This window comes from Rhinolophus sinicus, chromosome X (genome assembly GCF_036562045.2).
Source record: "Rhinolophus sinicus isolate RSC01 chromosome X, ASM3656204v1, whole genome shotgun sequence".
Lineage (NCBI taxonomy): Eukaryota > Metazoa > Chordata > Mammalia > Chiroptera > Rhinolophidae > Rhinolophus > Rhinolophus sinicus.
Window position 1 is genome coordinate 7484969 of NC_133768.1, and position 13258 is coordinate 7498226.

The following is a 13258-nucleotide window of genomic DNA, read 5'->3' on the forward strand; positions in this document are numbered from 1 at the left end:
CAGTCAGTCGGTTGTGAGCTGCGGTTGCCGTAAATCATCCTCCATCATGACAACTCTCCGTGTCACACATCACTTCTGGTACAGCAGGTTTCTGTCAAATAAAAATGTTGCGGTGTGTTCTCATCCACCTTATTCACTGAATCTGACACCCTGCGACTTCTGGCTGTCCCCTAAAGTCAAAATGAGTCAGGACATCGAGGCAGCCACGACAGCGCAACTAAAGACACTCACAAAAGAGGACTTCCAGAACTGCTTCAGAAAGTAGCAAGAACGATGGGATAAGTATGTTCGAAGTGAGGGGGAGTATTTTGAGGGGGATTAATGGCAATGTGTCCTTTATTGTAGTAAGTTTTATTTCAACATTCACCGTATTGTTTGATAACACCTTGTAGTTTCTAGGATGCTGTCCTTCCTGAAACCATGATCTTGAGGCCATGAGCACAGCACAGGTATCATCTGCTAGTAGAAATGCTCTTGGGGCCGCCCGGTGGCTCAGGTGGTTAGAGCTCCATGCTCCTAACTCCAAAGGCCGCAGGTTCGATTCCCACATGGGCCAGTGGGCTCTCAATCACAAGGTTGCTGGTTCAACTCCCGCAAGGGATGGTGGGCTCTGCCCCCTGCAACTAAGATTGAACACGGCACCTTGAGCTGAGCTGCCACTGAGCTCCTGGATGGCTCAATTGGTTGGAGCGCAGGCTCTCAACCACAAGGTTGCCGGTTTGACGCCCGCCAGGGGTGGTGAGCTGTGCCCCCTGCAACTAGAAACGGCAACTGGACCTGGAGCTGAGCTGCACCCTCCACAACTAAGATTGAAAGGACAACAACTTGACTTGGAAAAAAAGGCCTGGAAGTACACACTGTTCCCCAATAAAAGTCCTGTTCCCCTTCCCCAGTGAAATCTTAAAAAAAAAAAAGAAAAAAAGAAAAGAAAAAAGAAATGCTCTTATTGGAAAGAAGAAATAGAAACAGGTGAGAGGAGCAAGGGCGCCCCAATAAGGTGCAAATGACTATTTGCATCCATTTTGGGATGCAATTTTCCCCCTGTACCATATTGAGCTTACAGATTAAGTTTTTTCCAGCAAGTCCTTGGAGTTCACTTCTTTTGCACCCATGTTTGGCTGGATTCTCATTCCTTACCCATCCACATCTCCCAAATGGATCCCCGGTAGAACTCTTTCCATTGTTCTGACCTGGATGCTCTCTTCTTATACTTTTTCTGGTCTTCCTGTCTTTCTTAACCCCTTCCTCAGAAGCGACCAACACCACCTCCTTGTGGGCCTCCAGGGAAGCTCCTGATTAGATCTACAGAGTAGATGATGTTTATTTTCCTTTATCAATTATGTGTCTAATTGCTACGACCATGACATTTAAAGATGTAATTGTTCTCCAGAGTGACCTTTTGTTTCAACCATTATTGCCTGCAGTTAGTGCTTGACTAGAGATTTGGTTAAATTTCAGGTAACATGAACTCTTTTAATAGAATGTCCAAGTCTCTGCAATTCTTCTATCTGCTGGCTGGGTCTTTCTCATGAGGGCTTCCCATTGTGGGTCAACAGCCTGTCATCTCATTTTCCCTATGATAGGTTTTCTTTACCACATATAATTTGAGGCTATTGCCATCTTGTTGTTGTAAAAATGAGAATGAAATCTTTGCTTTTGAATTTTACTCCTTCCTTTTTTTTACTAGTTGCTACTTACTTATGCAACATGATTCTTCCCTGGGTACTCGTCAACAGGTATAATTTTCAGCTTGGCATGGCTCAAACGTCAAACTTTTAAAGTTTTAAAGCAGCTGAGTTGTGCAGATGGTCAATAAATCAATCACTATGGCCACTTTATTGCTTGTAAGGTGATTACCCCACTTTGTCCATAGCGACTTTTCAATTTGATTAAAATGCAGTTTCATCAGGTCATGGTCGAGTCCTCCAGATATAAAAATATATGAAGCAATGAGAGAAACCTATGCTCAAATATTTTTATAACTACCCTTCACCTCTTTACCCAGCACTTTTGTGGTCCTCGTCCTATAATTCACATTTCCATGCTCCTTGCCAAAGTAATTTCTATTTAGTGCTTATTCCAACCTCTTTGTAAGAGTGCGTTATTTTTTCTGCTAACTGGTCATGAGCATTGGCCCTGCTGCAAAGCATTTTCTACATCTCGAATTAGCTCCTATGTGATCTGTAAATGAGGCTCTGATGGCGGTATCACATGGGGCTAGGGGAGCCAGAATAGTGGCGTGGAATTATCTCAGGCAGGAAAGGAAGCAACCCTCAGCTTCGCTACCGCCCTGGCAGCAGGAGCCCTTCTGAGTGTATTTTAAGAAAAATTAAAAGCCTGCACCCTGAGCTTGCCTAGGGCAGTGTGTCACCAGCCTGGCGTGGCTCTTGGCTTGTCTTAATCCATTTGGGCTGCTCTAACAAAATATCACAGATTGGGGGGCTTATAAACAACAGACGTTTATTTCTCCCAGTTCTGGAGGCTGGACGTCCAAGGTCAGGGTGCCGGCATGGCTGGGTGAGGACCCACTTCTCAGTCAGACTTCTTGCTGTGTCCTCACATGGTGGAAGGGGCGAGGGGCTCTCTGATGTCTCTTTGTAAGGGCGTTCATCCCATTCTTGGGGGCTCCATCCTCGTGAGTTGATCACCTCCCAAAGGTCCACCTCCTAACACAATCACGCTGAGAATTAGGTTCCACCCCAGAGAACGCCCAAATTCCTTCTGCCACCTGAGGACACCGCAGAAAGACTGCCTTCTCTGAACCAGGAGGCAGGCCCTCGCCAGACCCCGAATCTGCCTGTGCCTTGATCTTGGACTTCCTAGTCTCCAGAACTGTAAGAAATGAATTTGTTTCTTAGGAGCCACCCAGTCTATAGTATTTTTGAATAGCACGCTGTATTAAGACAGACTGTATATGTGTGTATAGATTTCATCGTAGCAGAGATGCCAATGCTGAAATCATTCTTAGGTAAGAAAATAGTGCACGTGGGCTATTCTGCCAGGTCTGTGCAGATGTCCTGCTTCTGTTTTTGACCACAGGTTTTCTCTCCCAGTTGTAACTAGCATGGTCAATACAGGAGCGATGAGTGCTTCTGGAAACCTGATGGATTTCCTAGATGAACCGTTCCCCGATGTGGGGACCTATGAGGACTTCCACACCATCGACTGGCTGAGGGAAAAGTCACGTGACACGGACAGACACAGAAAGGTAGGTGGCATTCCTCACAGGCACGTTGGACACTGACTGAGCTCGGGCTTAGGGTCACGTGTCATGTACTGGGCTAGGTCCTAAGCAAGAGAAGGACTAGCAGGAGAGGCAGAGATATGGGCAAATAATGACCATAGCAGGTGCTTTGGGTGGGAGGCTGTGTCACGTAGAGCTTTAGGAGTGGCCCAGGTGGCCTGCGTCTGTAGAGGGAGACGTAAGGAGGTGGTCAGGACCCTCGGCGATGCCAGGATGTAATAGTGCAGTGGGAGGAAGATGGGCAACCTGTGACAGACACTTGGAAGAAGCAGGTAGAAATGACAGAGGCGCACCAGCAAAAAGTGGTCATGAGTGAACGGAGGACAGAGTGGCGAGGACGGGGCTGCCAGCCAGGTCACTCCCCACAGACATGAACCAACAGCGTGGCGGCTGTCATCAACCTCAGGGAGTGCAGCTTCAGCGTAGGCTGCAGTGATATGGAGAGGGCCGTGTCGTTTCCCGCAGGTTGGCAGGGAAGGGAGGAGGAGACGGGTGTGGGGCGTGGGCTGAAGTCAAGATGACCCAGCTTCTGGGCTCCAACGTGGAGGAACGTGGGCGATGGGGCAGCCTTCTCTCTGGAGCAGAGGTGGTTGAATTATGGCCCTCGGGCTGCCGCCAGCTCGGCACCTGTCTGTGTTAGTCAAGTTTTATTGGAACAGAGCCACGCCCCTCCGTGTACACGTGGGTCCTTAGGTGCTCCAGCAGCCGAATCCTGTTAACACAGGGAGGCAAAGCGGTGCTCGTGCAATGTGTTTAGACGCATCCGTCTGCCTGGTAAGGGTGATCCATGCTAGTGAATTCCAAGTTCTGGCTGTGAACATCTAACTTTGAAAACCAAAGAAGGAAATGAGGAGGTTCTTTTGGGACTAGACCTCATAGTATAGTTAAAATGGTAATTCTTATTCAACGTGGTGACACTGACTCAATGTCTCTCCTCCAAATGGCTTTTGAATCATCAGAGATCAAATCACACTTAGTGAGTTGTTTAATGAAGCGAAATTTTTGAACTAGAAAGGCCATTTTCTCATCGCAGTAAGTAACTGAAAGAATAATGTAAGTGGGAATTCAGTTGCTTAGTTACATTTGTTTTCTCAAAACCCCTATTTCCGGAAAACAAGTTTCAGGGAAGGGAGCCCAAATTAGAAAATGTGTCCAGATCAACGACGGTGTCTTTTTGTTTCTAGATAACCAGCAAAAGCAAGGAGTCCATATGGGAATTCATCAAGGGCCTGCTGGATGCCTGGTCGGGATGGGTGGTGATGTTGCTCATTGGCCTGCTGGCAGGTACGTGGACAGGTGTGCGGTGCTCATGCTTGCGTGACCAAGCTGGAAATGCCGAAACCCAGAGCACCAGCCATTGGGGATGGTGTTCTGAGAATGCAGTGTTTCTCTTTTACCTTATGCAAGGGATTTGGTACTTGAACCGTCTCAGGGCAAAATACATGACCATATATTTAACAGAAAGTCTGTCATCAACAAGGTAAGATCTCAAGGCGTGGTCCCTGGAGAGCTGTAATTGAAGAGCGGCTCGGCCCTTTCCACACAGTACAAAGGTCTGTAACCATACTGGATTTGATCGAAAGTGCACGTTTTACATTCTGTCCTACTTGGCGATGTAGAAGGCAAGAAAGTCTGGGGAAATTTTCAACTCTGATAATAAAATACTGTAGGAGAGTGCTCTTCAGTACTACTGGCGGGCCCTGCAATGAATTGCAAACATCCTCTGACACTCAAAGTAATGCGAGAGGCTGCAGGAGCTGAGGCCGGCCCAGGGGAGGTACCTCCATCCCATAGGCTGTTCTCACCCTCAGGGACGCTCTGTCCTTCATTTTTATGAGCCCAGCACCATGCTTGCGAGCAGTAGATGTTTCCAGAGTGAATGGATGCGTACGTGGACGAGAAAGCTGTCCTTTTAATACCAAATGCACCAACTCTGCATGGAAATTGTTTCCTGAAACTTACTTCCTTTTAGGAGGTGGTGAATGTTAATGTCTAAGAGTAAAGAATTGGAGCATGCTAAAGAGATTCCCTTAATAAAAATCCCCTACCTGTAGTCACATAATAGTTATGGTTACAGGGTTGATCAGAGAATGAGTATAATGCAGGTGGAATATAGCAGATGCTCTCAGACAACACTCATGTGGCATAGATATAATTTTGTGGTTACAAAGGATTTCGATTTCCGGGTGCTCTTTTATTTACCCCATATACAGTTGAAGGAGGGGCTTGGTTGCCAGGGAGTGCTTACGGGGGAATCCTTTCCTTCTAGTCACAGCAACTGGCGGTCTGTTTCTCCCATTCTATCCTTCCTCTCCCAGTGGCATTCCCAGTATATAATAGCTGCAGTGTTGGAAGGGAATTAGATTTCGTAGCTGTATGGTGTCTTGCTCCCAATTTGACTGTTTCTATGAAGACTTTCGAAGGTGGGCAGGGTGGGAATTTGCTGTGACTTTTGATGTCTTTATTTAGAATGGATTTATAGAACCATACACTGTGTCATTATTCTTGGCTCCTAGGAAGGAGAAATAAATAGGGTTAAACAAAATCTGGAATAGATGTTCTGGCATCTTGGAGTAAACAGTGCAGCGTAGATATATTGACTAATCTAAGAGCCTGATTGGGCTATCTGTAACACACCTGATATTGACCAGTTGGCTTCACTGTCAACCTGATTTTCGTCAGTTCTTTCAGGAAGAATCTCTTGGAGAATTAAAAAAAATACTGCTGCCCAGGCTTCAGTTAAACAGTATATTTGGAGATGACGCCTTAGCATTGAGTAAAGACCCTTTCCACTTCCTCCCAGCCCCCCTCCACCTGTGATTCCACTTTGCAGCCAGGGTGAGAACCACTGAACAAGGGTGGTCCCCTGTATCCATCAGCAAATGAACATAGGAGGAAGGCAAGAATGCAGTGATACGATGAAGGTGGTTGAAGTGTTCTTTTGATCTGATTTCCTTGAAGGGGAATCCAGCAAACTGTGCCCCATTCACTTTCCTGTTTGCCAGCTGGTGGAGAGGACTCAGGTGTCCCTCTGCCTGGACTGTCATCTCCTCAGGGGCACCCCGGACATTGTATTCTGACTCCTGAGATGTGGAGGTCCAAGAAGGGTTTCTTCTTCAGGGCATTTATCAGGAACTACCACTAGATGTCGCTGTTGCTCCACGGAACGAAAGGTCTAGCAGGCGCTACTAGCGAAGCATTTCTCTATAGCCACCACTAGATGTCACTGTTGCTCCACAGAACGAAAGGTTTAGCAGGCGCCACTGACGAAGCATTTATTAGGAACCATCACTGGGTGTCGCTGTTGCGACGCAGAACGAAGCTGAGACTGCCAGCACTGTCAGAAACAGCCAGCCAGGAAGATTGGGTGCAGGATAATGTGATTACGAATGTATGGATGGATGGTGATGGAATTTGGGGTGATCATTGGGTCTCACCCCTGGATATCAGCAGGACCCCTTCCTCATCTTCTTTAGGTCTTTGTTCAAATGTCATTTTCCACTTGCGTTCCCTGGCCACCTTTCCTAAAAGTACACTTCCCCTTCTCTGAGCCTCATTCCCCTCAGCCACTCTGTGTGTGTGTGTGTGTGTGTGTGTGTGTGTGTAACAGCTTTATTGTGGTATAACTCACATACCATATAATTCATCCAGTTAAAGTATACAATCCTGTGATAGACATGGTGATGGCTGAATGTGTGGGAAGTATTCCTAGCTCAGACTTAGGAAGTCAGGGAAGGCTTCCTTAAAGAGGTGATGTAAATGCCAGAACCTGGAAGATAAATAGAAGATTGCCAGGGTGGTGGTAGGAGAGGACAGTGTTGCCTGAGCTGGTGTAGAGAGGAGAGTCCGGTGGGCTCTGGGAACACGGAGTGGGCAGGGTGTGGGGCTTAGTGATTGAAAGAGACAAGGCTGGAGAGATCGGGGGGCCAGCTGTTCGAATCTGTGAGCTGTTAAGGATTCGGGCATTCTTCTCAGAACAGTGGGTAGCTTCGAAGTAGCAGGTGTAACCAGGTGAGAGGAGCCCCGGATGCAGGTATGTGGATGCCGCTGGTATTGATGCAGGTGGGGAGTGATATTATAATAGGATTCAGTAGAAGTTTGAAATATTTAGTAGTTTTTGGAAAAGACTGGAAGAATGGCTTATTCTACAAAGAGACCCAAGGTAGCCCCTTGGAGCCCACTGAACACTCTGTTTTATCCCACTTCGATCAGCCTTTAAAGCACTTGTTTACTTACATGGACCTACAGTCCCTTATCCATAATTCAAAAATCCAGAAGGTTCTAATAGGTGAGATTTTCCAAGTTTGGTTCCCATTTGGTGGCTATACCTTACTTAAATGATGAGGCTGTTATAGTCATTATGCCTCCATTTTGTCTGAATTGTCATAGTTCCCTGAGAAATATTAATGTGTGTGACCTCAGCATCCTGCCCCAGAAGCCACTGAGGGGTTTCATCATTTATCGGGTATGTATACCCTATTTCTGAAGTTTGAAAGAAACTTCCTGTATGTGTGGCTGACATGCTCCTGTGTTGGCTCCGTGCTGTGCGTTGTCACTGCATCACGGGGCAAGTCCTCTAAGTGGCTCTTGCTGTTTCTCCCAGGCACCTTGGCTGGGGTCATCGATCTTGCCGTCGACTGGATGACCGACTTGAAAGAGGGGGTCTGCCTGTCTGCCTTCTGGTACAGCCACGAGCAGTGCTGCTGGACTTCCAACGAGACCACTTTTGAGGACAGGGACAAGTGTCCCCTGTGGCAGAAATGGTCGGAGTTGCTGGTGAATCAGTCAGAGGTGGGTTTCTGGGCACAGCCGGTCCTGGCTGGGAACGCCCACCATTCCACAGGCGCTCTGCATCGTCCTGGTACCCTTTGTGAATGTCCGTGCTTTCCCCTTGAAGTGCCTGTCGTGGTAATTGTCCATGGTCTCAAAGTAGTGCGACTTGGCTTTCTCTAGCTCTCATTTTCAAACTTCAGTTGGAAAACCCTTCTTCACTGCTTCATGTGCAAAGTACATATGTATATTTTAAAAAGTCTTATGATTGGCTTTATTTTTCTTACCAAGAGAAGCGTGTTGATCATACTGAAGAAATAGGGTTGGTTTTTCTACCTTCTAATTAAGGAGAAAAGATGTTCTCTTTTTTTGGAAAAACATAGCTTTAGTCACATATAGTTCACATTCTGTATGGTTTATATACATTTACAGTGTATGATTTAATGGCTTTTAGAATAGTCACAGAGTTTTGCAACTATTGCCATAATCTAATTTTAGATCATGGTCGTCACCCCAGAAGAAACCTTGTACCGATTAGCAGTCACTCCCCATCCTCCCCAGTCCCCCCAGCCCCTGGCAACAGCTATTCTCCTTTCTGCCTCTATGGACTTGCCTGTTCTGGGCATTTCATACAATATGTGGACTTTTGTGTCTGACTTCTCTCACTTAGCGTCATGTTTTTCAGGTTCATCCATGTTACAGCATAAAGCGGTACACCACTCCTTTCCATGACCGAATACTATTCCATTATATGGATAAGCTACCTTTTATTTGTCCATTCATCAGTTGATGAACATATGTTGCTTCTGTTTTGCTCTATTATGAATGGTTTTATTTTGAACATTTGTGCGTAAGTTTTTGTGTGTGGAAAACTTTCTTGGGGATATACCTAGTAGGGGAATGACTAGGTCATGTGGTAACTCTGTGTTTAACCTTTTGAGGAACCACCAGACTATTTGTCAAAGTGACTACACAATCTCATTGTGGTTGAAGTTATCATTTTCCAGAGCATTTTATGAGCACATTGCAGAGGATGTTTGTGGGCCTCTCACATGGGAGTGTCCCAGGCACCGGGGGTGTAGTTGTGAACCGCTGACCGGGCACTTAGAGCTTCAGATCTGTATAAAAATCTTAGTTTGGGAAAAGGGTTAACTTCTAACCCAATTCAGTGGTTACCACCATGACTGTGGGTCATTGACAGATCAGAAACCCAGGTGAGGGGGAGCTAGGTTGCCAAGATTCACATTAAGGGTAATGTGAAGACTATTCAAGCTAGAACTATCCTTAGAAGATAGATGTAATCTATTTCTTCATCTCCTCCTGCCCCCACTTTTTTTTTTTTTTTTTCCCTATGGAGTTACCACAGCTGAAGATACTTGGAATGTATTTGGCCATTTTGCTAAACCTCTCTCTGGGCGGAATTGAAAATTAATTCCTTCAAGTCTCAGAAGTAGACAGGGATCTTGAAATCTCATACATCGTCAGTGCTCTCCGTTACTTCCAAAATAAATTCTCTCTGCTTGATGGGAGTGGGCAGGCAAAATTGGCTGAGTGCCATATTTCATTTCTTCTCTCCTACTTGCAATGTGTTTTTTTGGGGAAACATGGCCGTCCATCTTTTCAGTCGTTTCTAAGATTTATACTTTGATTCAAAGAATTACTGTTAGCAAGAGTGAGAAGTTATTTTTAGTCTCAAAAAAGTACATTTTTAAGTGTGTGAAATGTATTCCTCAGTCTGATTTCTCGCCACATAGGGTGTGAATATATGTGATTGTAAAGGCCAGAGCAGTCTCCTGGAACGTGTTTTTGTACTTAATAGGCACACATGTGGCTGTGGCCATGGCCTGACTTGTAGGTGACCTCGCTTTCCTTCTCCCTCACTTGAATAATCCAGATGGTGACAAGAAGCTGAGGTCTGGAGAAATGTGGTGTCTCCCCAGCAGACCAGGTCTTCTGCGTCAAAGAGCTCAGACCGTGTGTTTTTTGGTCAGAAAACCTTTGGCACACATCAGATAATCTGGAAGAAATAGTTCAATGAATTATTCTGAGGAGATGAACAACTCCCCCCCGCCCCCACAAGTGCCTCTTAACTGTTAGCATGCCCCTCAGTCCTCTGGAGAGCTTGTTGAAATTCGTGTTGCCAGGCCTCACCTCTGGAGTGTCTGATCGAGCAGCTCCGGGGCAGGGCCTGAGACTCTGCATTGCTAAAGCGCCCAGGTGAAGCTGCTGCTGCTGGCCCAGGGAGCACACCTGAGTAGCAGTATTCCAGACTACAGTTCTGACACTTACTCATTGGCATGGCGGCTGCTTGCTGCGGCATGGCGGTGGCCTTAGTGAAAGCAAAGAGGGGCTGAGCCACCACAGACACGACAAAGCATACCTTTCAGGGCTCGAAGACAGAATTGTCTGCGTCACACCTTTCATTAACTCTAGCACAAGTGGTGATTAAAGCCGAGTCTTAGTCCCGGTTGCCATGGCCACTGAGATTTCACCTGGTAGAAGCTGTGTGTACACAGCTTGTGGAGAAGCCCCCGTGCTGTGTTTGTGGGTGTTGACTGTAGCAATAGCAACAGCCGATAAAACCAACATTGGCCTTTGTGTTGACACAGGACCGGGACAGAAGCTGCCCAATCCGGCCACCACTTCTCTCACAGCAGAGGGGCGGGCCGGGCTCAGGTGTGCCGAGGCTGATGGGCTCTTTCTTGTTTTTGTGTCTGTTTTTCAGGGTGCCAGTGCTTACATTCTGAATTACCTAATGTACATCCTGTGGGCCTTGCTGTTTGCGTTTTTGGCCGTCTCCCTGGTGCGTGTCTTTGCGCCCTACGCCTGTGGTTCTGGTATACCAGAGGTGAGTGGGGGCTGAATTTCTTTTGTGCCACTAATGAGAAGGTCAGATACGTACGTAGCACTTAATGTGCCAAGCACAGTTCCAAGCCTTTGACATCTGTGAACTCTTTTAGCTCCTACAATGAACCCAAGAGGTAGCTACTATTGGCCTTCATTTGATAGTTGAGGAACTGAAGAAGCACAGACAGGTTAAGTAACTTGCCCACGGTCACTAAGCTGGTAAGCTGGGAGTTGAAGCTAGGATTTAAAATCTGTATTTAGGATTTGTGCTCTATTACTTAAATTAGATGATTCAATTCTCGTCTGTGAAACGAGGCATAACCCCTAAAGCCTGTAACTCGTAAGTACATCTGTGATATAATGTGGAAATAGACGGTAGTGGAGGTTTGTGCTCAGAAAGTTTACTGATGAGTAAACCCCCTTGCCACGATTTGCTCTTCGGGTGACAAAGTAGTAGCAATCTTTAAAAATCTCAATCCTACATTCAGTGCCTGCCCTGAGAATGGACCCCTGTGAGTTTAGAGTCTTATAAACCTAGGACGATCTACTGGGTAGAAGAATACTAATTGAGTGAATTCCTACAAAGCCCAGAGAGTGAATATTTCAGCCAGACACAATTTTAAATGTTCTTATATTATCACTATAGTCAGTGCAATTCAGTTCTCCTCCAGGTTGATGCTTCAGTAATGCCCATAGGCAGTGGAGATGGTGAGTTTCAAGATGCGACTGGTAATGGCGACGGACCCACATTGGTCCCTGCTTCCTGCACGCACAGCCTTATGTGGTGCCCACCAACACTGCCTCTGGTCTAGGAAGGTCATGGAAAGGGCTGGAATAATGAAAAGACTGTGGAAGAGAAGCTTGAACGTGCCTTGTTCCAGGAGAGATAGGAAAAAAAGACTTAATATGTTACACTGACTTTTTGATGGTTTATATTAACATGTTGTTGCAGGACCCTGAAAAACAAGCTGCAATACCACCCTAATTCCTCAATACAGTCAGTTCTGCTGTAATGCAACGTGCATTCCTAAAAATCACAGGGCTGTGCAAAATCATACAAACAAACCACAGAGCTCGTGGGGAAAGTGGGGTTAGGGGCATAACGCTCAAAAACTTTGTCAGTGACACGTATAAAAAAGATAGCAGCCTAATGAAAACAGTAGCACAGTTTTACATAGTTGATTGGTCAAGAAATATATACATACTCTCTAGTGCACGTGTGAACTGGTAGATGTTTGAGGCGTGTGCCTGTGTGCGTTTTGTGTATCTCTGCCTGGCTGGGTTCAGCTGGTGCAGTTTTCTGCGTTCACCCCATGTTTCTCCCAGATGAAATTATGCATAAACAGATGCGAAATTTGTGTTCTGCTCAAGTTCTTCCCTGATGCATGAATCACATTGGAACAAATTCGTGTTTTCAAAACAAGCATTATGGCAGAACTGACTGCATTTTATTGGCTGTCTAAGACCGAAGGCACCATACACATTAAAAAGAACAGAGCGTTGTTGGCATCTCAGTTTATGACCCCACTGCCAACAGTAGGAGTTTTTTGACTCAAGCCACCTTGTCAAAATAAGGAAATCGCCAAAGGGAATTGGTGGAAACTTCAAAGCAGCAATGAAAGTTGTGATGGGCAATCCCGTCTCCCCCTCCCCAGAACCAGAGATGCCAGCTTAGCTTGGGGTCTTGTGGACAGTCAGGGAGCTCGGACATGGGCTGCCTGGACTTGCTGTCCGTCTGAAGCAGGCATCTTTCTTTGTGAGAGCCGAACTCACAGGGAGTAAACTCCTGAGTTTAGCATTACGTTTCCTGTGTGACAAAAGTGCAGGGAACACACTGATAGGGGTGAAACTTGAAAAAGCAATATTAAGTGAAAAAAGTAGGTTGCGGAAGACTAAAGTATGATTCTATTTACATAAAGTCCATAAACAACCAAAATGCAGCAGCATACTGTTTAGTGACACAGAGGGTGATACAGAGGGTGCCAAAAAAAAATGAATACGCATTTTAGGAAAGGAAAATCTATTAAAATTGTAATACTCAATATATACCAATAACAAGTCATGTTTGACTTCTGCAATTACAAGAGGTGCTTAAAGTGGTTACCATCAGTGTAATTTTAATACAGTTTTTTTTCCTTTCTTAAAATGTGTATACATTTTTTTTGGCACCCTCTGTATGTGCCAAGGCCATAAAGAAAGGTAAGGAGACGATTGGGGTGGGTGAGGAGGGAACTTCTACTGAGGAAGCAGACAGCCGGCTTTCAAAGGTACCCACGCTTCTATCTTAAACTTGGCAGTGGGTGCATGGGTGCTTGTCTTATTAATATGCTTTTAACTGTATATGATATGTAACAGATCCATTTGTCTATTTATAAAAGAGTTCACAATCTTGTAAAG

At 45.7% G+C, this 13258-nt stretch overlaps 1 protein-coding gene across 2 annotated transcripts in view; it reads left to right on the plus strand.

Annotated features, from left to right (window-relative positions):
* CLCN4 (chloride voltage-gated channel 4) overlaps window positions 1-13258 on the plus strand; it is a 60279-nt gene that overhangs the window by 21729 nt on the left and 25292 nt on the right. The window contains exons 3-6 of one of the 2 annotated variants that reach the window (XM_019746274.2): window positions 3054-3208; window positions 4429-4528; window positions 7848-8035; window positions 10740-10862. In XM_019746274.2, coding sequence (XP_019601833.1) covers window positions 3065-3208; window positions 4429-4528; window positions 7848-8035; window positions 10740-10862 — 555 coding nt within the window. In that variant the 5' untranslated portion in view covers window positions 3054-3064. Of the gene's footprint in view, window positions 1-3039; window positions 3209-4428; window positions 4529-7847; window positions 8036-10739; window positions 10863-13258 lie in introns of both variants that reach the window. The other variant, XM_019746273.2, reaches the window with a different exon arrangement.